Here is a 27983-nt window from a genome sequence, read left to right on the forward strand (position 1 = left end):
TTATATATCTGTGTATAATATAATATTAAATAACTATAGCTGAGAGCATTTTAAATGTTATATTAAAAAATCTTGTATCATGGTTTTAAGACATATGGTAATTCTCATGGAACCAGCAAGCGAGGAATAATAAATAGTTATTAGAATAATAAACAATACACAATCCACTGTATTGGACCCAATAGGTACCTATGTTTGTTAGCATTCCACTATAGAAACAATAAAGTGTTTTAAAACGCGTAGTTTTATTTAAATACTTATTTGTAAATTTTGAGAAGAGTAGGAATTCCAAATGTACTTCGAACTGTAATGTTTTGCAACCATGCTACTCGTAGTATATACACGCAGGTACACAATATTTATTTTTATAAATATATTTTGTTGTTACTCAGAGCTTTAGTATTTATTTTGCATGGCTTTATTTTATATTTACTTTCAGCTAAGAATGCAACTCTTACTACAGTAACGTATACACTGGTTTTGGTTCGAGTCAGCTCAGAATTTAAATTTGTTTTAATAGATATAAAAACAGTTTTTGACAATATATCAAAGCTGTTGCCTACAGGTACATTCTGGGTACTGTTACATAGCCGTGGTTATGTACAACATACTAATATAAAAGTGCTGAACTGCATTTTCGAAACAGTCAACGGTTAACAATAATGTATGTGTCATACCATCCATTTCCAGCGATTTTTCGATATATTTTAATTCAGACCGGATTTGAACCTCAGACGAACAAGATACTTTACTAATTTTTATAATAAACACTCGTGTTAAATAAAATAATTTTCTTTTTAAAAAGTCTCATCTGACCCACCCCGTAACAGTACAATAAAATCATAAAAAGAAAATTAATAACAAGAAGAGTTTTGCAGTAGTGCTAAAATACTGAAAAATATTTAGCAATATCGAACATTAATATTGAAGAATATTTAACAAAAACACTTTAATTCTTCTGAAATTCAATACCAAAGTATTATTGTTTCTTGCTAAATTAATTTATAAGTATAATTATCCTTTATTGGTAACTCATCAGTGTAAACCAATAGCGCAAGTCGGGTTTTTTTATAATGGGTATACGCTATCGGTATACATTGGCGGGGTACCAGGAAGAGGTGATAGATAGGTGAGGATGAAAAGGCAGGTCAGCCCATCGTGACAAATTCAACGATAAATTAGCCACGATAGATTCCAGGGGGAACCTCGTGGAGGTCGACCTGATAGGGTATATTAATAGCAATGGGACTAACCTCCCCATTACTAACAATTCCTTCCCCCCGCAAATCTGGTTACCATATTATTATCATCTCTTAAAAAAATGGTAGGAACCATTGCGTCACAAAGGTCCTCAATTATGTATATTATTTATAGCCACGTGATGAAGTGTTGATTACTGTTACCCTCTCCGATGAGTGAGTGAGGGCTTATTTTTAAACATATACGGTCGCGACCACGACCTGTTTCCCGCGACAAACTCGGTTTGGTAAGCAAACATATGGTTTTTCTGAGAACGCCTGAACTAACAAATGCACGATTCTCAAGGATCTGGCAACCTTGAAATAGAGTCGAAGTATGTGTGACACATATTGTTATTGTGATCAACAATATTATTTTTTAATTATTGTAAAAAATGAAGACATGTAGGCATACGAGTTTGAGTATAAAAAGTATAGACTTTGAAAGTTTTCATAGGGATTTTAAAAACAATGTTTTAAACGACTTCTAAATAAGGAACTTTTCAAGCATTTGTTTTCAATTTTTTCAAGTTACTAATATAAAAACGAATTCAAACTTTGAAAATTCCTTTTGAAATATTATGTAGGTATTTATTCTTGTTTTATTCCCATATTACAATTGTGATGATTTTTTTTATGGGTGTAAATGGAATGGTAACCCCACCTGCGCTAACGGGATACGCTGGCGGAGTACCAATGAAAGGTGATATGTATATAAGTGAAGGGTGAGTGATAGATGAGAATGAAAACAGGCCAGTTAGCCCATCATGATGAATTCATCAGGAATTAACCATGATAGTTTCCAGGGAGAACCGCGAGGAGGTCGACCTGGTTGGGTATATTGCTAGCAATGGGATTCTCAGTCTCCATCACTAACAATCCCTTTCCCCCCTATTGTGATGATTATAGCCTCATTTTTTCAACCGACTTAAAAAAAAGAGTGTTCTCAATTCGGTTCATTTTTTATGTTTGTTACCGTTAGTTCCGTTAATTGTACCGTTAACTCCGTTAGTTGTAAAGGGATTCAGAAAGTTTTTTTTTTTTATTTGAAAGGATATACTTACAGATTGATTCTATAGAAATTTTATCAAAATCGGTTCAGTAGTTAAGTTTATAAATCAAAATAACTAGTTCTGCCATATTTGGAATTGTATTTTTTTTATGAACAACAATCTTAAATTATTGTATAGCATACACTGCTTGTTATGAACCAAAATCAACTTTTACACATAATGCCATGTTCTAAATTGAAATATTTTAATGAAATATGACAACAAGACGTTACAATTCATGCATTTGTTTTATCTTGTGTGAAGTAGTAATTTTCAATTTACTTCAAAAAGAAGGAAGTTCTCAATTCAGTGACGTTTTTTTATGCTTGTTACCTCGTAACACCGTCAGATCTAGACTAATTTGGAAAATACTTTTATATGAAAAGATAAACTTACAGATTGGTCCCATAGAATTTATATTAAAATTAATTCAGTAGTTTACTTTTTGAATCAAAATAACTGGTTTTGTCGCAATGGAAATCGTTTTTTTTTTGTTGGATCAGTCTTTAATTATTATGGAACAAAATGTAGGTCCTGTAGCTACTTATTGCAAATGGATTTGCGTAATATTTATTCTTTAATATTCAATCCTTAATTTTCCTCAAGATATTTATAGGAATTGCTTTAATTTTTAGCGGTTTGCAAAAGGAGGATGTGTAGAGGAGTATATTTTTTTGCCGTGTTACTGGATTACTTCAACGCAAATACTGAACAGATTTGGATAATCCATTTTGCAATCTATAGGATTTACTGTCGCGTTTCTTCTAATTTTGTGACGATTTAGGCAGCCATTATTCTTTGTGGTGCATTGTGTGCTCGAAAGTCTATATAACTTGCTATTAACTAATAAGTTATTACAAATTTCACGTAAATCGAATTTATTGCTGGAAACAGGCAAATCATCATCATATAAGCCGTCTATTATCCACTGTTAAACATATGATTCCCCCAAAAGGGGGGTTTTGCCGGTAGTTGTCACGCTTAGCAGATGGATAGATAACTGCAGTTAAGCGTTGACGCTGCAGGAAACAGGCACATTTATGATAAATAATATTTATTATCTATTGTTCACAAAAAAGAATTTCAATGTACTACAATATAGATAAAGATGTATGTTTTTCTACTAAATTGGTAAATACATTAGTATTTACCAATTTAGTAGAAAAAGATACAAATCTCGAAATACTCTGACGAAGTTAATTAGGCTCATGTTTACTTATCTTTTATGAGTCAGAGTTAACAGCACCATTTACAAAAGCGGTGTTTTGTTCCAGTTAATGGCCAACGGAATGTTAACTTAGGGTTGACCATAGAAAACATTTGATGTCGGTAACTACACAACTCTATTTGCCAATTCGTACTAAAGTAAACTTACACAACAAAATACTGGTACTTGTAGAAATTAATTAAACGATTTTAATAAAACAAAAAGTACTTATTTTTGTTGCAACTAATGGTTTAGAATGTATCTATGTCTCTATGTGTACATATGTGTTCTATATGCTATTATTTTATTATGATAGTTATTATATATGTTCTAAATTAAAAATAATTTAAATAAAATTATAAATTTAGTAAAATAAGTAATATTTAATTTAATTTATTATTTTAAGGAATTTTACAGCTGTAATAACATAATAATTAACTATATATATACACATAATTAACGAAAATTGAATTATTTATAGTCTAGATAATTAATAAATGTAAAAATACAGGCTAAACGTCGTTACAATCAATTAACGAGTAATTTGCTGCGGTTTCTCTTATATAACTGCTGCTACTATAAAAATATTGTATATCCATTTTGTTATCGCTACTATATACACCATTTAAAATAGTGGAAGCTCGTATTATGAAGCAATTGCTTCTGTACTGGATGCGAGTCAGTGGAATATTAAAAAGTCTAAAGTGACGCGAGTTAGTATTAGGAACTTTTAGGGAAATTTTGCTTAACAAGGATGGGCAATCGATCAGACCCCTTGCTAATTTCATCATTAACATCGCATCTTTATTATTATACTTAGAATCTATTACATATTAAATGTATAGATTCTGTAGTTTGACGTGTGAGTAATTCAGGCTGTTTTTTCTTCAATTTAATATATTTACCTAAATTCTTATTTAAGCATAATAAATCAAATACATATTAAATATTGAATAAAAACTAATACAAAATACTTGAATATACGTACTAATCAAATAAATAAAAGTTAGGTTTTATATGGTTTTACCCTGCTTGGGCGGTGATCGCATGTTTCTTCATAATCAAAGTTAAATGCACCTGACGCTAACAACACACCGCGATACCTATTGTTGGTCGGTCAGCACAGTTCTATTGTAAATTAAAAGTATTTTATTATATTCCTAATTACCTAATTAAAACATTTCGTGTAGGTACCCCTTTCCATTCGTTTAGTGACACATTTTCATAATATATTAGCCATTGGGTTCCTGCTTTCCGAAAGGTGGAATAGGTAATTTTACTGTCCATGTTAAAGTTTAAATAAAAAAAAAAAGCTTACAAATTGATTTATTTTAAAAAAGTTGTTATTAGTTGTTACTTGGTAATTTTTACGAATGGGCACGCTATTCGAGTCACTGCTCCCGTACGGATCCGATTATACACAATCGTCTATCACCGAAGTCTATCACTCGTTCATCCTTTCAACACGCGTAAAGTGCTTGTTGTTCTGTTTAATTTAAGCTTCGATGGAAATAATAGGTACCAATGTTGTTTAAAATTTAAGAATATGCAAGTGTTACTCATCTTATTACTATTATACATAAGAAAGTTTGTGAGGATAGATGGATGTTTGTTACTCTGTCATGTGAAATCTACTGAACGGATTTGATTGAACGGCTTATGTCATATCTTAAAACATAGTATACATATGTAATGATTCATTTTGGTAAAGCTGTGGGGTACAGTTAGTATTATAATAATCTGAAATAAGTATATAAAGAATTTCGCTATCTATATCGATATTTCCTATGGTGGCAAACAAGCATACGACCCGTCTGATAGAAAAGGATACTTATACTGTGTCGTTATGTAAGTAGGTATATATTTAATTTCTTCAGGTCAAATTATTAATTAATTGAATACGACATTATTGTTTGTTATAATTACATTATAAAATAATAGTTTTCCCTGAGTGACTGATATAGGAAATAATACTTTTATATCTTTTGGTATCTGCATTGTATTTATCACTGACTAATCATATACAAACTTAAAATTTTGAACTAATATTTAAATATTTCTCCATTACGTAGATATTCGTTAAAATAGGGTTTAGAAATTTTGCACGGGGATGAGAAATAACGGATACTGCGAGTGGACATTTTCCCATAAGCAACATACCTACTTCAAAGTTTTTTATTGCATGAATCTTTTGGTAAAATGTTCAATATTACTGGTAGTATATGTAGGTTTTCTATATATTCTGTATACTTTTGATTAAATTCTGTACCTATGTTTTTTAAAAGTTATATATTTCCTCCAATTGTTAACCGATTTTGGTAGTTATTTGTACAATGAGTAGATTGTAAGTTGCATAAAAAAAAATGTAGATTTACTCTCATACAAATTTGTCACAGTTGAAAATATTTCTTATTGTTGATAAAAAAAATAATTTAACATCTTTATTTATGATTAGAAATTAATACTAAATTAATAAATTATTTAAACTTTTCATTACTTGATAGTATTTAGAATGTAGCGTCCCTATGTGTCCACAATTTACCTCATGAAATAGGCACTTACATTCTTGCATCCTAATTCTGATAAAGTTATGAATGGTAAAATATTATCAGTTTACTTAAAAAAATGGCCCCTCTTCGAAGAAATACACGATAAGGAAGACTTAAAGGAAAATAATGTATTCGTCACCTGTATAGTAAAATTTCTGACTGATATACATATTTAAGAAAGCATATATGTAGTTTCATTTGCTTTATACATTGTTTACACCTTTTATTTAATAGATTTCTTTATGTTTAAACAAAAATATTTATTTTTTTAAACACTAGCTATATCCCGCTGCTTTGGCTATGTGAATTAATATAAAAAATATTGGTTGTGTACGTATCTGTGTGTGATTTGTGTACTTTTCAAATCATATTAAACATCTTAATGAACTTCCACATTTTAAATATTTCTGTTAATAGATATACACATATATGTATGTAAGTATATGGATGCATGTACTTAATATGTAGTAACAATATTTATACATATTTTAGTAGTAAAAGCACCGCCTCTTTTATTTTCTGCTTGCCTCATGGTTGACTGGTAGGGAACACCATTAGGTATTAAGTCAGCCATATGTACAGTTACTTATATTATTTAATTGTGCATTGAAGTTTAAATAAATAAATAATATATATATTAGACTACTGTAGACTTGTTAAATATATTAATAAATTTTAATAACACATATGTATATAAATTCAGTGTTTGCTACGACCTAGAAGGTAAAATCTCTCAATCTATTCGTATACAGATTGTAAGGAATTGTTTGATAAACACGATAATACTATTTTTTTAAATAGATAACAGTTGTTTATTTATGTATATGTTTGACGGAGACAAATATTATTACCGAATAAAATTATGTCAAGGATAATAACTTATATATCAAACAATACCTGCTTGCTTCAAATAACAAAGGAATAGAGATTTTTTGACAGATTTTTCACACTACGTAAAATATAACCTGTGTTATCTAAAGAAATTGTTGCTTGTAAGCTACCCTCAATACAATTAAATAAATAAATGTGAAGGAAATATGAATACCGTAGGCAGTACAGAATATACTGCGATGCTTTTAAGTTTTCTCATATGTTAATTTCTGACGATAAGAATCTATAAGTAAGAAGCCGTATTTCGACAAAATAACATTGATTTATTACCTCTTGAAGGAATAACTCCTCGTGGCTGGAACTTGTATCGACGAGGTATTTCTCATCACATAGAGTGCTGTACATGTAGAAGAAATGCACGTGTGCACTCACATCCAACGCCTCCCGCCCTTTGTAAACCGTCGGACTGAAGGGGTTAACCACTTCCAAATCAGACTCGGTACATTGTTTGTTCTGATACATTTCGTTCGCACCACAACACTTCCACAGGCATATTCGGCCAATACAAGGGCATCCTAGACGAACTGACGGGTCAGATTGGTACCAAGTACCGCTTTTGTATTCTACCCCATTGTGAAAGATGGAACCATTGTCATATAACACACCATTTGTGATATCTATGCTCTCTACTTCGCTGCAAGGGTTGCACCTTACATGAGATATGACTGAAAACGCCGATATAATTACTAACATTAATTGCACCATTGTCAATCACCACTGTAAGTATTTACTCAAATAAATATTTAATTTGTTTATAAATCTACAACACTTTTAATTCACCAAAACAGTTCTTTATTCACTTGTTGCGTTTATAAAATAACTCATGGTTAAAGTGCCATATAATGTATATAAAATCAGTCTATTAGATCGCAACGTTTATCGTTATTCGCTATCACAGCACTCGTGAGGTAATTCGTATGTATCATTTTATAATGATAAGAGATAAGATGTAGATTCAACGGCGGTGGTATCCTGCTAGTGAGGTGAGTGAGTACGAACCGTGTGATTCACGCGATATTTGGAAGCCGACTGGCTGACTCTGACTAACGCGTGGTTCTCTCCTCAGCCTGTACCCTGGAATACTGTCCATATTTACGTATGTACTCCTGAACCAACTGCTCTTTATCAGTTGCACAAGTTATAAATATTTACTTCTACCTACGTCATGAACATAGTTACTCATTCTCAGAGGAACGTTAAATGCATGCATTAATTAAAATAATTTTGCAACGATTCGTAGGGACTTTACTGATGGTATTGTTCCATTTACATTAAAGCCGGTCACATGTAGATTGAATTTATAAGCCGAGGGTTCTGAAATACAATCAGTATTTCAGAACCTTCTAGATAAATAGATTTCTGTTTTCTTTATATTAAAATTTATTTTAATATAAAGTCTCATGTTATCTAGATACAGAGTTCACCTTTACTTACACTGCCTCTAATTGTATTTACCTATTATATTTCTAACCGCAACAAAGAATATAACATTATATGAGATATTCTTTTATAAAATAGTTAACAATAATAATTATTGTTATTGAAATAGGAATTTCTTTATTTCTTTCTTTTAGGCCGTAACTGTAGTTATGAACTGGATCATAATAATTATGTTTGTAAAGGTTTTAGTAATTGTAATGATTTTAATTGTTTTTTATTTTAATATATTGGGCTATATTATACTTTCAAATATTGTATATATTTGGAAATATTCCAAATTTCATATCTATAGTATTAGTAGTTGATGAAATATAGTATTGTTAGCAATGGACAGTTAGATCCCATTACTAACAATCCCTTTCCCCACAGTGTGCGTTATTAGAAATATATTCCGACAGGTCGTCCTACGTGTGTTCTTTCCTTTAAACTACTACTGATTTCTGGTGAGTTCGTTATAATAGGCCAACAGACCTATCATCCCGTACTCCATATATGTATATCCCGTACTCTACTTTGCCAGCGAATACCAATATCGCAAGTGGCGTTATCATTCCATTTTTTTTTCAATTGATGATAACCCGCCTGCGGTAACGGTATACACTGGCAGGGCACCAGTAAGATGTGATTGGTGAAAATAAAAAGACAGGTCAGTTGGCCCATCGTGATGAATACCTACACCAGGAATTCAGAACGATGGTTTCCAGGGAGGACCACGTGGAGGTCGATCTTATAGGACATATTGTTAGCAATGGGACTGATAGTCCGCATTACTAACAATTCCTTCCTCCCATCATTCCATTATTATCCATAAAAAAAATTTAACGAACTTAGATATAGACGTGTCTGAAGTATGACTCCTATTAACTTGACAGCTGGACGTTAGCTCAAAATTTTTTGCTGTTTTTCGACGATATAGTCAAATGTATATAAGTACATGTAATTTTTTTTTAAATTAATGATAATGAAATGGTAATCCCGCTTGCGTTATCGATATGCATAGGCAGGGCACTAGTTAAGAATGATAGGTGAAGATGTAGCAGATCAGTTAGCCCCTCGTGACAAATTCACTAATGAATCAATTACGATGGTTTCCAGGGGGAACCGCGAGGAGATCAACCTGATAGGATATTTTGTTTGTAATAGGGTTGCTAATCCCCATTATTAACAATCCCTTTTCCTCCCAGAACATGTAATGTTATCGACTCATGTTTCTTTGGAAAAAGTGCTCAGTGTAGCACTCCGTAGTTATATGAGTAGGGGAGTAGGGGGGAAGAAATTTTTAGTAATTTATTTATTTATTTAAGGACAACCAACAAAGCATACATTACATATTTACTTAAAATACATTCTAATAAGGTTACATTATAAAATGCTGCTTCAATTAAAGGCCGTCACGACACGCGTATTCATAATATATTATTATTAGGATGAAAATTTACATAAACTACAATACTAGTCATACAATAAATAGTTAGACTACAGTAATACTTTGGATTTGAAAGATTTGTACACTTATAATCTATACATATGTGCAATGATACATGCCATGCTGTTATTAAGCTGATTAAATTAAACTAAAGAATCTATACAAAGTGGATTTAAATTTGTTTAAGGTCGTGTTAATATCAATATTAATATTAGGCAATCGTTTAAGAGCCTCATTGTTAGCAATATATTATATTAAGTCGACCTCCACGTGATTCTCCTTTAAAATCATCGTGGCTTATTCTTGTTGAAGTCGTCACGATGGGCTAATTGACATGCTTGGTCCTCACCTATCATCCCTCACTGGTGCCCTGCCTGTGCATACCAACAACGCGGGCGGGATTACCATTCCATTATGACACATAAAAAAAAAACAGTAGTGATGTGTAGTTCATTAGCAAGTAGACCTTTCTTTAAAAAATATTATTAATGATTTTAATTTCATCCTGTAGATGTTGTAATAATAAATTCAGCACATTGAGCTATTAGCATCTGGTCGACTTCCACGCGGCCCCCCTCGAAAGCACCGTGCATGATTAATTCATCTTGAATTAGTCAGTATTTTTGATGAAGTTACTTCTTCCATTTATATAATTCAATTAATGGAATAAATATGAAACTTTGTTACGATGGATGGTCAACCATCCATGTTTGTTAATTAATTAAACGGATTTGAATGAAATTTGGTACATGGGTAGGTTATATCCTAACTTAGCACATTATTTTATACATATACTGATTCATGGGAACTGTTTAATGGTAAAAATAATCATCATCATCATCATCTCAGCCATTATCTGTCCATAAGGAACGGTCCAGAGCCACTTACGTTAATGATAATAATACTACAGAATTTTAATACTTAGTCTAACACATAGATTTTTATTTATACTATGAATATTATACAAAATTACACCTCTAGCTTACCCTTTGGTCTTCTTTAGTAAATACATCATTTATTCTGACTAGATAAAGAACATGGCTATCAAGAATTTTTTTTATGCAACTTAGAATGCCAAACAATTGACGACCCACCTGATGGAAAATGGTAACTGTTGCCTATAGACATGAACAGTACCGTAAATATATAATTTACTAAGAATTATGATTATTATATTATATTGAGATAATTTCGTAGTTTCATATAATTATATCATATATAATATATACTCATAACAGCGCTGTTTATATGTACTTGTAAAATAAGTAACGGCATCTGGAGACGCTTTGTGGTATTACTTGTGTTTGCGCATAATTTTAAAAATGCAATATTATCTCGGTAGAGGGCAGTACACTCTGCTTAAAAATAAGCATGTATAAGCTGCCGATCTTGGCTAATTATCTATGAATTTTACTAAAGGAATTTTTAGTGAATGAAAAAATTAGACTTATAAAAATTTATGATAAAGTATAATAAATAATGTGCTACTAATTAAATGATGTTAATATTTTTAAATAGGGCAATTACTTTTACTGACCAATTTTTTTGTAGTAGTCACTCAGAACTAAACAATTGTCTATAATGAGTAAAACCCGGTGGCGTGCGCCACGTCAGATAAAACAAAAAAAAAAGAATAAAACCGGTCAAGTGTCAGATGAACTCACTCGCCGAGGGTTCCGTTCATATAATATCTCTGAAGTTTTTTGTTCTGTTTACGTTAAAAAGTAATTAATAATAATATTTTGATCAGCAAACAGCAAAACAAAAACTGTGTATACAACATACTCAGTTTACTGAGAATGCTCGCCGTATTTAGAATACACAGAAACACCATGAGACAGAAAACTGCTAAGAAGTCATATTTATCACAATACCAACATACATAACACAAATCAATCGGTACGAAACATGAGAATAGTAATTTTGAGAATATACATATGTAGAAGTAGAATATTATCGTATAAGAACATTATATCGAATTATTATTATTGTATTTTAAATTAACATTTCAGCATTTAGAAATTTAATTTTGAATATCTGTTTTGGACCTCATAGTAAAAAAGTTTTTTTTTTATTTTAATATTTCCATTGCAATATATACGGGCCAATAATATGTAAAACTGTTTGTAATGAAAGGCAGACTGATAAAATCGCACCATAATGGTTTTTTGTATCTTTTAATATGGATCCATAAAAACACGAATGGCCACTTGCAAATTACTCCTACTATAGAATCACGATAACTAAAATTACTTTCATGTTTTTTTTTTTTAATGAGAACTAAATGCTAAGAAAAAATGTAAGTAGGTAGATACGAATAAATAGTGATTTTGACGACTTATTATAATATAATGGTAGAATTGGTAAACAAATAAAAATTGTAAACCAAACAAACACCCTGTGCAGTCACATAGCACGTACCGTCCATACTGGAATATATTATCTACCGAGTAGTGTATTAAAATTAAACCAGAGAAGTTCCAGAACTAAACTATGAATAGCAATGTTTATAATCAGGACATACACAGATACATATAAAACAATAAATATCTTAGGAATGTATTAAGTTTTGTTGGCAAAAAGTGTCAAAATTCGTCATAAGACGTTTGGCATGTAAATTTTTTCGTTAAATCGAATTAAAACGATTTTTCGACGTTATCAGTAATTAATCAATTTTTGGCAATATTTTTTAATTAAATATAATTTGGTAAATTTGAATAGAGACATTTTATCTATATAGGGGAGAAAGGGATTGTTAGTAATGTTAAGGAATTGTAAGTGGGCTAACAGCTCCATTGCTAGTAATATACCTTGTCAGGTCAACCTCCATATTTTATTTGTATTTTATATAAAAATGATCATGTTTCATTACACCAGCGCGAAGTAGAGACAAATCGATAGTATTTTATACTTTTTTTATAAGCACAATCGGTACTCGTGAGACTACTCGATCTGAAAAAGGTGGGTGATAAAATAATGAGTTTGAAGATACCTACTAAAGGTACGTATCAAACAAAATTCATACAACATGACTCGGTTAATGTGCAAGAAGCCATTTTGTTCTGTACCATAGCCATGGCCATAGACAACATGAGTGTATAAATATCGAAACGTCTACAATAAACGGGCTATTCAAGTGCTTCACGTATTCCACTATTGTATATAGTGTTTTATAAAGTTTTGTCCGTGAGTACATAATTTTATTTATATTTTTATTAGAATATATAGTATTACTTATTCGCTATAATAAAATTATCTTTAATATATATCAGTTTTAAAGCATTTTCTACAAACTTTATATCAAATAGAAGGTTATTATCAATTCTGTTGTACATACTTTTATTACCTCAGAACTCCATCAATTATCAAAAAAATTATCGATTTATAGATATTTTTTTTTTATCTGAAAGGCTGTGCTTTTAAAGAAAGAAATAAACACTTTAATTATGCTAACTATATAGAATTATGGTACTCCCACAGCAGCATAAATGAAAAAGGTGTATTTGTGTTGAATGGTTCTGTGAATTAGGCCCGTGCTTGGTTTATTGTTAATGCGCTACAGTGCTGTTTTTCAGCACAAATGTTGGCGTCACAAGTAAAGGCTTTCAGATTGGTTTTATATAAATTTTATGAAATTAGTTCAGTAGTTTGGTTTTTAAATTAACTGGTTTTGTCACGATTGAAGTACGAGAAAAAAATTCGTGGAACAAAATCTGAGTCCTTACTTGGTACGACATCAAAAAGGATATTTTTTTCATGCTTTCCTACTTATTTGTGGGAGATAAATCTGGCATTTTGCTTCGTTATGTACCAATATACACATAGACAACATGGCGGCCATCACAAGCTCTTCAGTCGGTCTGTGACGAGAAAATAGAGCTATATGTAGATAAGTCATCGATTTTTATAATGTACGGCAAAGAGCTATAGTCCTAAGTAACGATGAAGTTTTGTTGAAATTGTCACAAAGACATTTTAGATGAAATTAGTGTCATTTTTGAAGTCTGTTGATAACGTTCAATCACTCATTTATTTACATTACCATTAAATGCTTCTGAACCTGACTATACTAAGTGTACATGATGTTTTTTTTAGTCGGTTCAACAAAGCATCTCTATATTTCAGAATATGGGGCTATTGTCCGCAATCATAGTTAACGTCGTTGGTGGCACTGTTATCTATGCCACCGGAGGCCTGGGAATTGGCTTAGTGGCTCCTATGTTGGGTTTTGGAAGTGCCGGAATAGCGGCAGGCAGCACCGCCGCCGCTGCCCAGGCGTACTACGGCAATTTGGTCGCCGGCAGCATAATTTCGAAGCTAACTGCAGCCGCCATGGTTGCCCCCACTCCGTAAGAACATACTTAATTTTTTTTTGCAATTTCAATGGCAAGCAATCCATTGCGAGTGCCTACTTGATAGTTAGTGGTAACTGGAGGGAAGGGATTGTTAGTAATGAGGTCTAACTGATCCATTGTTAGCAATACACTCTATCAGGTCGACCTCCACGCGGTTCCCCCTGGAAATCGTCGTGGTTAATTCTAGCGAAATTCGTCACAATGAGCTAACTGACCTGCTTTCATCATCACCTATCATTCCTCACTGGTTCTCCGCCAGCGTATGCCGATAGCGCAAGCGGGGTTACACAGTTAGTGGTAACTGATCTCTATAGATATGAGCAACATGTACCTAATTTTGATTTTACGTTGCATTCCATTCCAGAGGTAGAGATAGTTTTATGAGTGACTATAAATAAATTTACAGATTAAAAAATACTATCCTGTAATGTCTATAAAAATATATCTAGTTTGTAATATAAAAAAAAGTACGGCATTTTCCTGGTATTCCATATTGTTCTGTACGAGATTACTGCATAGATCATAAATGATATATTAAATAGATTCTGGGATTGTAAATATTATGTGTAATCTAATGTATTCGATTTTTTTTTTTTTATTTATAATCAATCGTTTTGTTTATAGTTTTATTATTTAATTGAAATAAACAACATATAGTAACAAATAACATGTATCTAACGCCCAAGGTACTAAAGTTAATAATTAAAATGTGGATATTTAAAGGACCACCAAAACCTAACTGCGTTTTCCAACTCCCTTGCCAAGTTGGAGTTCCTAATGGCAAAACTCCCCTTATGGGGAAGGCCTACGTTTAGCAGTGAACATTTAACGCTTGATATGATGATGATTAATTTAATATTTTTGACATGAATAAATGCTCTTAAATGTAGATATAATATAATTAGATACATTTTTTGATTAATGAAAATGGAATGGAGACACTGGTTGTGCTTACCGGTTTTTGCTGGAGCAATGATAGATGAAAATGAAGCTAGATCAGTTGGCGCTTTATGATTGATTCATAAGGTTTTTTTTTATATATTACGCAGTGTCATCTTGTTCCAAACTAAGCAGGCTGCACTATGGATATCAGACAACTGACTTTTTATAAATATATATATATTGTACATAGATAATACCCAGACTAATACAAACAGATATTAATACAATATTTGTACTGTGCGGAAATCAATCCGCTACTATTGCATGATAAATATATTATGTTTTTTTTTATTCAACTTAGAATGGTAAACAAGCTGACGGCCCACCTGATAGAAAGTGGTAACCGTCGCCTATAGACATGAGCAGTACCATGGACATAACAGAATATATTGTTTCGTCCATGATAGATATGGTTTATCTTTTAAACCATTTAACATATAAATCCCTCTCCTATAACGTCTGCTAGATTATAAGTAATAAGAATCTCTTTTATTTATGTATGGTACATTATTTGTTTTACAGATGATAAGCGAGAATAGTCTGCTGTCATTCCTGAGTATTATTGTAAAATAATTTGAGAATTATTTTTATTAAAACTCGGATAAATAATAAATAGTGTTTTATTATTATTGACAAATAAAACTACTAGTTTTAATTGTCAATATATGTAATTTATACCTGTGGTAATGATAATTATTATGTTGCATATTATGTGTTTAAAGGTTACTGATGTTTAGAGTCCCTTTTGATGATTTTTCATTATTATTGTCGAAAATGAATATGTACTTTGGTTGTGACATGTAATGCTATAGAGCCTTAGACTTAGTATAATGTAAGTCTAGAGCTCAACATCGAATCTTAACAGTCTAAATAACAAAATTTTTCAAATTCATACCTATCAAAATTGTTAAATAACAATTGTCGCTAGCTTCGTGCTTATGAGGGCACATACAACTATTGTTCTGTAAACTACGTCATATGTCATTGTGTAACTTTTGATAAGAGCGCACCCATTCACACAAATAGGTTCTAGTTTTTAATGGATGAAAAAAATTGGTTACAATCACAGTTTTAATTTATATTAGTGAATACTAATGAGGGATTACGGTTGAGGATGAATAAGCTTCATTGGCCAGTAGTAATGAGATTATTAGGAATTAACTACGATAGTATCCAGGAAGTGGCAGTCAAGCATACGGCCCACCTGATAGTAAGTAGTTACCGTAGCCTATGAACGCTTGCAATACCAGGGATATTACGCGCGCGTTGCAGATTCTGAAGAAACCTCTACCTCCTCCCCTTTTGAAGAACCCCATGCTATAGTCTATTGGGAAAACCTCGGCAGTGAGCTCGTTCCATAAACTGAGTGTTCGTGGGAGAAAACATATCTGAAACCGCTTTGTACGCGATGGTAGAATGTTGCCGTGGACATCATATTGAACAATTCCTCTGAGCACAATCTGTAGTACAAGCGGTAGATACGCAGAGTGAGGCAAAATCTCTCCTAAGACTTATAGGTTCGATACCGCTTGTAGGCCTGGGATCATCGACAATTCTCATAGTTCGCCCTTGCACTGAGTCGAAGGGTTCAGAGCGGGTATTTAGATGCTTCCGCCCATAAATGACAGCAATACTCTATTTGGGGCGGATTTATAGTGCTTTGCTGTATTAAGTATACCGATTTTTTTAGATGCCAGCTTCATCTTTTCTTCGAAGTGGCCACGGAACTGTACGTCACTAGAAATGTCGACACCAAGTATCCCAATGCTTTTAGAGATGTTAATGATGTTAGAGACTTTTAAAGATGTTAGAGACTTTTAAAGATGTTAGAGACGTGCCCCGGAACTGTGGAGCCACAGTAAATGGGGTTTTTTAGCTGTGAACGCGTAAGCTTGTGTTTTAGCGGGGTTAAATTGGACTAAGTTTTGTCGTCCCCAATCAGAGACTCCAGTTAACGTTCAGTTAGCATGAGGGTTTTTTAAGGGTGATAATGGAATATTATCCCCGCTTGTGCTATTGCTTTACGCTGATGGAGCACTAGTGAAAAACGATATATGAGAATGAAAGCACATCAGTTGGTTCATCGTAAATAATTCTTAAGAATTAACCAGAATGATTGTCAGATGAATTTCATGGAGGTTAATTCGTCTGGGTATATTGGCCAGCAATGGGATCCCTATTACTAATAATGCTGTTTGTTATATTTTATTTTGTAACAGATGATTTTTTCTTTTATACAAAATACTTTTTTGTAATGTGATCAGTAAAAGATAAATAAATGAAAACGCACACGCCTATAATAACGGTTTACAATGCCAAGGTACCAGTAAAGGATGTGATGAAGATAAAGTCAGATTAGTTAACACATCGAGGTGAATTCAAGAGGAATTAAATATGATGGTCTCCAAAAGACTACGTGCAGGTTATTATGTTAATAGGATATAATCCCATCCCCCTCACTTCTGTTATACTAGGTACATGACAATTTATCTACAGTGTTATTAAATTACAAATTTGTGTAACCAACTCCTTGAGCATAGACAGCCTCGGCACACAGACGAGAGCACAGAGTTCCGGTTGAATTCTTGTGATTTATCAAAATAAACGATGTTTTGTCGGAGATGAGCGAAAATGTGCAAACGTAATCTCTCCGTCAAATATAGACATTTCGAACCGATACGACAACATACCCTTCAAGAAAAGAGTATATTCCTTTTTAAAAGGTCGGCAGCACACCTGCAATGCCGCTGCTGTTGTGGGTGATCATGGGCGGCGATAGTCACTTACCATCAAGTGAGTCGCATGCTACTTACGTACGTACTTTTTATAAGATATCAGTTTTGAAGTAGCTATTACATGCCTAATAAAAAAAATATAAATTTGGTGACAAAGTAATTAATAAGTCGGCATAGTGCGACCAATTTTTAATCTTCGAAAAAGTCGAACGCGTTCATTCAGCCAGCACGTAATTCAAACCCTGAGATCCACGATTCTTTTTTGTTTCCTAAAATTTGAGGATAAAGAGATTCTTAGTGATATCTTAACACCCATCATATATCTAGCAATATAGAGTATGTAGATCGACCTCCACGCGGTTCCCTCGAGTAACTATCGGGTTAATTCGTGTTGAATTCGTCACGATGAACTAATTGACCTGCTTTTATTCTCACCCCTTACTAGCAATTTGTAAGTGTATACCAGCCGTTCCTAAAGTGGGCGATAACGCACCCTTGTGGGCGCTGTAAGCTTAAAGGGGGGCGGTAAAAGACCCAGAAAAAATGGGGCCGTTGTGTAGAGGCTTGGGGGGTGATTTGTAATTTGAAGTAATAATGGTTTTTAAGTAGGTGAAAAAATGAGGGCGCTAAAAATAATTTATTCTCAAAGTGAGCAGTAGACAAAATAAGTTTGAGAACCTTTGGTGTATATAGATAGCGCAAGCGGGGTAACCATTCCATTCCATTTACGTTCATTCAAAAGACTGGACTCTTTACATAACGGTACTAACAAATCTAATAAACTAAAATATGTAGGTATTTAATATATCACTAAGGTTTTATCATTTTTATTCAAGTCTATATAGATAACATCATGCAACCCAATGTTATTGTCACTGATAGGTCTACACAGATAGTTGTATGTACTGATAACGGCAATATGACATTATCTCAACTTATATTTTACCTACTTACATTTCTGCCTACTTAATAGTCCAACCATTTTACGAACGGTGATATAATGTTAAACTGAATAGGTTGGAAATATTTTTGCAGTTTTTTAATTTTGCTTAAATTTAAATTTCCCGCCAATCTAGAGGCGTCTATACAGTCTTACATCAACGAAAAGTAATCACAGTTAAAAAAAAAATTGTTTACCATGGTGCTAGCAAAAAAGTATATTGTTCTAAAGCCTTTTTTTGGAGAACCAAAAAACAGTGATTTTCAAATTGTTGAAGAAAGACTGCCCGAGATACAAGATGATGGTGAGTTAAAAATAACCTTAATACTTAATAACATGGTTACGACGTGGGTAACTGTTACATTTTATATTTAGCTAGCTTGTACACGCGACATTGTCCGCGTAACCTGCATGACCGTAATAAAACGTACGTGTACGTGGTACGTGTTACCAAATTTCATAATTATTGATCAAGCCGTTAAGGCGCTAAGAGTTAACAAAATAAACACACATTCACATTTATATTTATTCAATAAGGATTTGGATAAACTTGCCAGAGAGAAAGTATCGTTTATCCCGTTTCTGTGTATTATATGTGTACCTAAATTGTGTACTTATTTATATTTGTATGTATTTCACACTTGATCCTTATCCTTAAGAATCTTCGGTTCTAGAATGAAATAAGATTTTTATCAACAAGATATATTTTTACCAAGAAATTATATTACATATGATGGATTTGTAAGGACAGTTCAAGCATCAAAACATTTTTTTATGAATGTACTTGCTTTTGCCCACTGCTACGTACCTGTGGATTTCAGAAGTAGGTAAACCATTAAAATAAAGACTTTTATACGGTATATGAACATAAAACTTTTTACCAGATTTTAACTGTGAAAACCGCATCCAATTTGGTGCAGTAGTTTTTGCATAAGTTGGAACAAACATACATACATATTAAGCATATATACATATCGACATCGTAACCTTCAAGAAAAGAGCAGATTCCTTTTGACTTGCAACACACCTGCAATTCCTTTAGTGTTGCGAGTGCTTATGGGCGACGGTTGTCACTTACCATCAGGTGAGCTGCATGCTAGTCTGCCTCCTGTTTAAACAAAAGCATACATAAAGACAAACAAAATTTCAAAAAATTATTGTTTTGGCCTATATTGGTCTTATAAATATTATAACAAAAATATGTTGTTCATAGATGAATAGGTATACTTACTTATTCTGTGACTTATTGTAACAGTCGAGATACTCGTTGAATTGTATTAATTAATACCTTAATATTTTTACAGAATTTTTGGCCAAAGCAGCATACATAAGCGTCGATCCATATCAGAGGGTAAAACTCGGCGACAAGTACCCATGTGATATGATTGGAAGTCAAGTAGCTAAGTTAGTACACTACCTACACTTACCTATTATTATTACTTATTTTACCTATTTCGATTTAAAGGGTAAGATGTAGCTAATGCAGTCATCCAAAAGGGAGGGATGCCATGAGTGTCACAGTATATTCTGCGATGTTATTACTGTAATATTTTTAAACTATACCTACTTGTACAATCATTGTGTATGTCGAAATGATTGAAGTGGAATTTTGCAAGGATTTAATATTAATCCGGGTGAATTCATCATGATGGACCAAATTACCCCACTTTATTTCTACCTATTAATACTTACCCATATACGACCTATTACCTATACACGATAAATACGCTGCAAGTCTATACTGATATCATAAACAGTACCATTACTCCATTTTCTTCACATTAAAAGAAGTCTTGTTGCACGAGTTAATCTCACATTTGATCGCTTATTTTCTGATTACTTGTTTTAGGGTTATCGAAAGTAAAAATAAAGATTATCCAGTTGGTTCATGGGTTATGGGTCATTTTGGTTGGCGCACATATACTATCACAAAACCTAGTGATGAAAAATTCTGTAACCAGAAGCCATATTTGTATCGTTTACCGGATTTTGGTAACTTGCCTGTATCCTTGGGCTTAGGCGTCTGTGGAAGAGTGGGGTGAGTCATCTGTATGTCTTTGTAAGTTCTATAAATTATTATTAGTTTAAAAAAAAACCTATTTTGGTGGTTTGGTGATTAGTATGGAACGTAAATTAAAAAAATATATATTAAGAAGAATCATCAAAATCGGTTCAAAATTGGCTGAGATATCTTCCAACATAAAAAAAAATATTGACTCTGCCTTATTGAAATGACAATAGCAATAGATATTTCTGGAGGATCGTCAGTTTGTTTGTCATGTTAAGTAACTGAGATGAAGCACATTAAAATGCACAACTTGGCTAAACCTGATCATATCTAGTGTTAAGTTCACCACGTCTTTACGAGTAATTTTAATGTATCGTATATTGATTTATTCTATAGGAACAGCGCGTATTTTGGTTTTACACAAATCTGTCAACCAAATGCTGGAGAAACAGTGGTAGTGTCAGGGGCTGCCGGAGCTGTCGGTCAAATCGCCAAGATACTGGGTAAAGAATCTTTATACTTTATACGTAGATAGCAGCTGTGTACTAGCACTTCCCAAAGTAACATCGTATTTTCTGAGTATAAATACTTTTAGCTAATGCAAATTCATTAACTTAGAAATACTACAGATAACATAATACTATACTAGGCAATACTAAACAGAAAACGGTCATAATATCTATAGGCAACGGTTAACATTTTTAATCAGAAGTGGATCAAAGGTGGATTTTTAATGGACGAAAATGGATTGACAATTATGCGAGCTCTAGATTTACGATAGTGGGTTACCAGTGAGGATATATCACGAATACTAAATAAGAGAGTAAGTACCACGCAATTATAACAACGGCTTGGTCCTCAAGCTAATATACCATACCCTACCAAGGGTTTCCTTAGAGACTACAGTATAGGGTTCTTCAAAAAGGGTATATTAAGGTTTATTTTGGGTCGGCAATGCGAACGTGCAGTTTTGCAGGCGACCATAGGCTAGTGACTGTTTACTATCAGATGGGCTGTATGCTTGTCTGCCACCTTTGTGATATAAATAAAAAACATGTGTTGAGAAACCAGGCAACGATCTGGGGGCACAGTCCTGAACACCCAGCCCCCTCAGTCAAATTAGAAAATTTTGTTTTCTAAATCACAGGATAAAACAAAATCCACAGGGCACCATAGGTGTATTTAATGGGGGAGGGAGGGTCGTATTCACTCCAGAATTGACCATCCCACGATCTTTTAGCTATGGTTAAAGATATGTATGTCTCAGAGTGCATATGTATCTTTTTTAAATGGCTAGGCCCCCGGATCACCGGCTACAGTTAAATAAATATATAGCGAATCTGTATGTAAGTACCTAGGAGTAACAATTGTTTTTTTTTCTCAGGATGTCGAGTAATAGGATTTGCTGGAACAGATGAAAAGTGCAAATGGCTGACTGGTGAACTCGGATTTGATTCTGCAGGCAACTACAAAAACGTGAACATTGCAGATTTCCTTAGGGAAAACGCACCAAATGGTGTAGATTGTTACTTCGATAATGTAGGCGGAGAATTAAGTAGTATCGTAATATCGCAAATGAATCAGTTTGGGAGAGTGGCAGTTTGCGGTGCAATATCGAGTTATAATGAAACAGAACCTGAAAATCGAAAAGGTAATCGAGTAATTTTTTTAAGTAGTTATTAAAATAGGTTGTCTGGAAGAGATCGCTTAGTAATAAGGCCGCCTTTTGTATCACTTCTCATTAATATTTACTGTATTTATTATTATTATTTTGCTTGGTGCAATAAAGTGTGAAATAAATAAATAAAATAGTCAAAGTATCCTACTATAATAAAATCGTGCTGATGTAAACTACACAAAAAAAAAAAAACTAAGTTTATATATATTGATGTCCCCCACATATTGTAATAGGTTTGAACAAATAGTTTGCTAGGGGGTCCTTAAGGGATATTTGATATTTCAAAATAGGTGTACTAGCCTAAATCATATGGGGTACAGGGATTGTTAGTAGTGAGATCCAACAGACCCATTACTAGCAATATACCCTAACAGGTCGACCTCCACGCGGTACCTCCTGGAAACCATCGTGGTTAATTTTTGATGAATTCATCACGATGGGCTAACTGACCTGCCTTTTCATCCTCACCAATCATCCCTCACTGGTGCCCTGCCAGCGTATCCTAGCGCAGGTGGGGTGACCATTCCATTTTTATCCATTAAAAAAAAAATGGGAATCATATGAAAGAGATTCGTTTATACATTTACAAATGTATTTTTATGTATTTTTTACGTCATAGTTTTCGACTTATGACATAAAATGTAAAAGAAAAATAAACGAAAAGTCAAAAATAATCCTTTTAATATTATTAATACGAAAGTTTGTATATATGAATGGATGTTTGTGTTTCTTCCACGCAAAAACTATATACTGAATATATTTAAATGAAATTTGGTACTATATTATATTGTTAGTATTATATCCTAACATATATTGTCCTAAGTATTTCATGTACTAACATGAGATTCTTTATGTATTAACTTATGTGGGCGAAGCCGCGGGATGCACATAGTAATACACAAAGGTACATGTCAATATTATAGGGAAAAAAAGCAGTTTTGAGAAATTAACAAAAATCATCTAAAAACAAAACGTTCGGTCTTAACCATCATTAAGGCCACTTAAGAAAATTCTAATTGTAATGACAATAATAAACATAATTAGGCATGTATTTCTTATAAAAAAATACAATAAAGTCAAGACCATACTTTAAAATTTAAACATTAGGTATTTGAAGATAATAAAAGTGTATGCTTTTAGTGTTCTTCTATATTAATATTATAAAGAGGAAAGATTTTATTGTTTGTAATGGATAAACTCAAAAACGAATTAATTTAATTTAAACTATAGAAATCTACATTATCAATGAGAAAAATAGGCTATATATTATTTAGATCCCTAGTAAATAAATAAATAATGTACCTATTAAATACTTTTTCAGCTACTATACTGCAACCTTCAATCGTAAGTAAACAGTTAAAAATAGAAGGATTTCAAGTGAATAGATTCGCTAATCGCACAACTGAAGGAATCAAACAAAATCTACAGTGGATACAAGAAGGAAAGCTCAAATATCGAGAACACATTATCGATGGGTTTGAATCAACAGCCGATGCGTTCATAGGATTATTTAGGGGAGCAAATACAGGGAAGGCTCTCGTGAGAATTATTTAATAAATGTAATTTTTAAAATAAATAATGTAAAATATAGTAATATGTAACTTATTACAAAACCTTACACTACATATTACCTATTTATCACAAAAGGCACCTAGCCTTGCGACGTTTTAAAGGCGGTGAAGTTAATCGTTTTTGAGTATATTTACTCAAAAATAGTTCTTCATAAATTATATTATTTGCATTTGGGCTTAAATATTTTGATATTTCTTGGTAAAGGCGTCTTTTATGCGATTCTTCATTTACTGGAATTTGAGTAGTGACAGACTTAGTATTCAAAGGGTGAGGTAACATTGAAAACTTTAATTCATTTATCTTCTCAGAATTTTGATCTATTCTTCTTAACAAAGTTTCTTCCATTTTCTTTATACGGTCTTCTAAGATTGCAACAGAATGCTCATGCATACTAGATATCTTAGATTCCTTATCCTGATTGGGTTCATTATTAGATACCTTCTTTTGTTTTATTTCTTTCGTCGTATTATGTTTTTGTTTAACTTCCTCAACAATTCTATAAGGATCATCTAATTTATCAAGACAAGATTCTATAATGTCTCTTAGTTTCATATTAAACTTTCTTTTTTCCTCAATTTTTGCTACTCTTTCTGGTGGTATTTTAGTCTTCATAAGAGAAATTTTAGGGGATGTTGTCGCACATAGGTTTTGAATACTTTTTTCAGGGGTTTTATTTGACATTTGTTTAATTTCAATATTCTCAATTGTTATATTTTTATTTGTCTTTTGTGCCGCTATATTGTCAACGTGAGGTCCTTCTTCCTTATTTATATCGTTAAATTTCATACCCACTTCTTCAATAGTGTATTCTACTGGTTTATCATCTGATATTACAGTGTTAAAATTATCTGTTTCATTTGACTGAATTCTAATTTCAGTATTTGGTCCACAGATAACTGAAGTTGGAGAAATCCGCCGTAATTTGTTTGGAATGGGAAATGGTTCTGATATTTTTTTCTCTGATATGATTTTTATTTTATTTTTCGTTGGATTGACCATTGATACTGCAGTTTTATTGTCTTTTAATATACTGACACTTTTATTTTTCACGGGCGCCATATCAATTTCAATAAAACTTTCATGAGAGTTCTTGGAAAGTGGCGACGTTAACATAGACTGAGTTTGATATTTTTGTATCATATTAGGTGGCTGTACTTGTTTACATTCTGAACTATAATTATTGATTAAATTTATTTTCTGATTTTCTCTTTGTATAATATTATTATTTTGAATATTGCCAAACTTATCAGTAACACAGTACTTGATATTGCTGGTATTTGGGAGCTTCATATTGATGATGTTTTGTATGGCCTTATTATTAGACTGTTCTAAGTTTTCCTTTTTTATTGTACTAATAGTAGATACATTTGAATCTTTTACATCATTATTCATCAAAAAATCTGCATATTTTGTTGAATAATTGGCTTTTTTATCACTAACTGTTAAACATTCATTCTCAATATCGTCAACAGCAATATCACATAGTATAGATGGGTTTTCTACTTTACTTTTTAGATTACAATAAGGACCATCTTCTGTGGGTACTGCGTCACATTTCAGTCTATCTTTCTGAAATTATAAAAAAAGTTTTATTAAATAACAGAAGAAATTTACATGAATACAATCATAAGAATACATCACTTCTTTAAATGTATAAAATGTCATTACAGATGACTAAAATAGTAAAACATATGCTAATGAAAGAAAACTTGAATTAGTAGTAATAGTAGGCTAATATACTTTTCTTATGGAAAGTCTATCTTATCCAGCAGAAAAAATAGGGCCATAGTTTAATGGGTTATTAATCCATTATGTCATATGCATAAAAGTATGGTATATACTTTATGACAGACATAATCTTTAATTTGTGTAAAATGAAATGTAGGATATAAATGATTAAGTAATAAAAATCAAAACATCAATACATTAAAATAATTTTACAAATATTCATATTTATAACTAAAAGATGTATTATATTACTTAATGTATTTTATGTATAGACCATATTTAAATTATTTATTACCTTATAATTCATGAAGTGTTCATCTTTAAAATGATGTTGACAAACCACTCTGTTCCTGAGCTGTGACACTCGCAAATTTAGGAAATCAGTTCTATTACCATTAACCAACCATTGGTGGCACCTCACTTTGTCAAACACTGGGTAGTGAAACATGTGAGTTTTACCATCAGTTTTCACAGTGCATGAGCCATATGAACAGCGACAACCTCCCATTGTTCTAACCCTGGAAAACATTCATATAATAATATCAACTACTGACAGTCAGATGACATAGTGTAGATGATAGGGCCACAATAAGAAAAAGCAATGATCTGGCAAAAAATTGTATTAAAGTTTCTTATAGTAACAAGTTTTTTTAATGCATAACAATGATATTGTTACCCTGTTTGTGCTATTAGTGTAAGACAGGATTCCAATAAGAGATGATGGATGAATTAATAGGTCAGTTAAATCACCATGAGAAACTCCACAAGACTTAACCACAATGGTTTCTAAGGTTATTGCTAGTAATAAGGATATTAGAGGATTCCATTATTTTCATTTGCTATATTAATGGGTTTTCTTTTAATGTATGAAAATGGAATGGCAACCTTGTGTAGGGGGATCGGAATAGTTAGTAATGAGGTCTAACCAGTGATCTTGAATGCCAAAATAGAAAATCAGTAGAATTACCAATTGTTATATTTGGATCTAAAATAGGTATATAAAAAAACACTAGTCCTGACATAGAATGGTCTATACCTTTCTTTCCTGTGGTGTTGTAAGAGGTAACTAGTGAACTTAATAATCGATGGATAGGCAGCAGCACTCCTATTTAACATCAAAGCCTAACTGTGGTTGTCAACCTGTTTGCCAAATGTGGTAACCACTGGTAAAACCCCTTAATAGGAGGAGGCCTATGTTCAGCAGGGGACAGTTAATGGTTGATATGATACATAAATATGTGTACTCTATTTATATTATCAAATCACAAAGCGATTTCCCATAAAAGATAGATAAAGAGGTATACCAAATTGGAATTCTCGAAAATTGTTAAAAAATCCAGAGAAGTTTCTTGTATTCTTAGAAGTCATAGAAAAACTGTACCATTTCAGTATTTGGGTAGGACAGGCACTTATTGGTCTAACAGTCCTTTGCTAGAAATACCTTATTAGGATTATTTCCATAGAGTTTTCTCTTTTGTACTGTTGTGGCTAATTATTATCCAATTCATCATGACAGACCAACTGACCGATATACATCTTCACATATCATTTCTCACTGGTGCCCCGCCAGCATATACCGATAGCGAAGACAGTTACTATTTTATTTTTACCCATTAAAATAAAAATGTCATAAATCACTTGTGCAATTTTATTTATTTATGATGTTTCTCAGGAGACAATGTGGAGATTGATAGTAGTCCTTTGTGATTATAATTAGTATTAAGTGCTATTTATATTATATTTATTGTGGAATTTCACAATCAGCTATAAAGTTACTTCTGTTACACATTAAACAGCTCGAATGACAAAAACGATTTATTACACTTGAATTCTTATGTATTAAAATAAGTAGAATTTACGAATACTGATATGTGTCCTTAAAAATAAATTCTAATATGATATTTTAACATACCTTGTGCATTTAATGGTGACTGTTACACTGTACCCAAGTGATTTTAGACTGGTATTTGTACGACAGACATTAAAAAGTTAAATACATAATTCGTAATAAGTAGTAATTTAAAGTCACTGAATTAGTAAAATTATAATTGTGCAAAATATTGAATATTAAATATAATTTCAGGAGGCAAAACGCAATATTTACATAAACACTAATCTATGTTCACCATTATCGTTACTCATCATTAGTTTGTTGCTTAACCACAGATTAGAAAAACTATGCGCTCAATTTCGCTCGACGTATAGATCGACAAAACATTAAA

General features: G+C 32.3%; 3 protein-coding genes across 4 annotated transcripts in view; 1 reads left to right on the plus strand and 2 right to left on the minus strand.

The window, feature by feature from the left end:
- The window catches only part of LOC113514620 (G-protein coupled receptor Mth2-like), a 32323-nt gene extending 24120 nt beyond the window's left edge, over positions 1-8203 (minus strand). The window contains exon 1 of the mRNA XM_031910372.2: positions 7208-8203. Coding sequence (XP_031766232.2) covers positions 7208-7642 — 435 coding nt within the window. The 5' untranslated portion in view covers positions 7643-8203. The remainder of the gene's footprint in view (positions 1-7207) is intronic.
- Positions 8204-18357: 10154 nt separating this feature from the next.
- Positions 18358-24051, plus strand: LOC113520664 (prostaglandin reductase 1-like). Of its 2 annotated transcripts, none has more exons than XM_026906060.3 (6): positions 18358-19079; positions 20080-20179; positions 20625-20813; positions 21180-21286; positions 22168-22434; positions 23783-24051. In XM_026906060.3, exons 1-6 carry the CDS (start codon positions 18974-18976, stop codon positions 24013-24015), a joined length of 1002 nt encoding a protein of 333 aa, XP_026761861.2. In that variant the 5' UTR covers positions 18358-18973; the 3' UTR covers positions 24016-24051. The 2 variants fall into 2 exon arrangements, with proteins under 2 accessions (XP_026761861.2, XP_052753237.1); XM_052897277.1 differs by lacking the exon at positions 18358-19079 and adding an exon at positions 19613-19859.
- On the minus strand, positions 23997-27959 carry LOC113520663 (bromodomain-containing protein DDB_G0270170-like). The gene is made up of 3 exons (XM_026906059.3): positions 27674-27959; positions 26057-26279; positions 23997-25602 (listed from the first exon to the last, which is right to left on the minus strand). Exons 2-3 carry the CDS (start codon positions 26267-26269, stop codon positions 24100-24102), a joined length of 1716 nt encoding a protein of 571 aa, XP_026761860.1. The 5' UTR covers positions 26270-26279; positions 27674-27959; the 3' UTR covers positions 23997-24099.
- Positions 27960-27983: the final 24 nt, after the last annotated feature.

The sequence above is a fragment of the Galleria mellonella genome, unplaced genomic scaffold (assembly GCF_026898425.1).
Source record: "Galleria mellonella isolate WM207_F2 unplaced genomic scaffold, CSIRO_AGI_GalMel_v1 utg36, whole genome shotgun sequence".
NCBI lineage: Eukaryota > Metazoa > Arthropoda > Insecta > Lepidoptera > Pyralidae > Galleria > Galleria mellonella.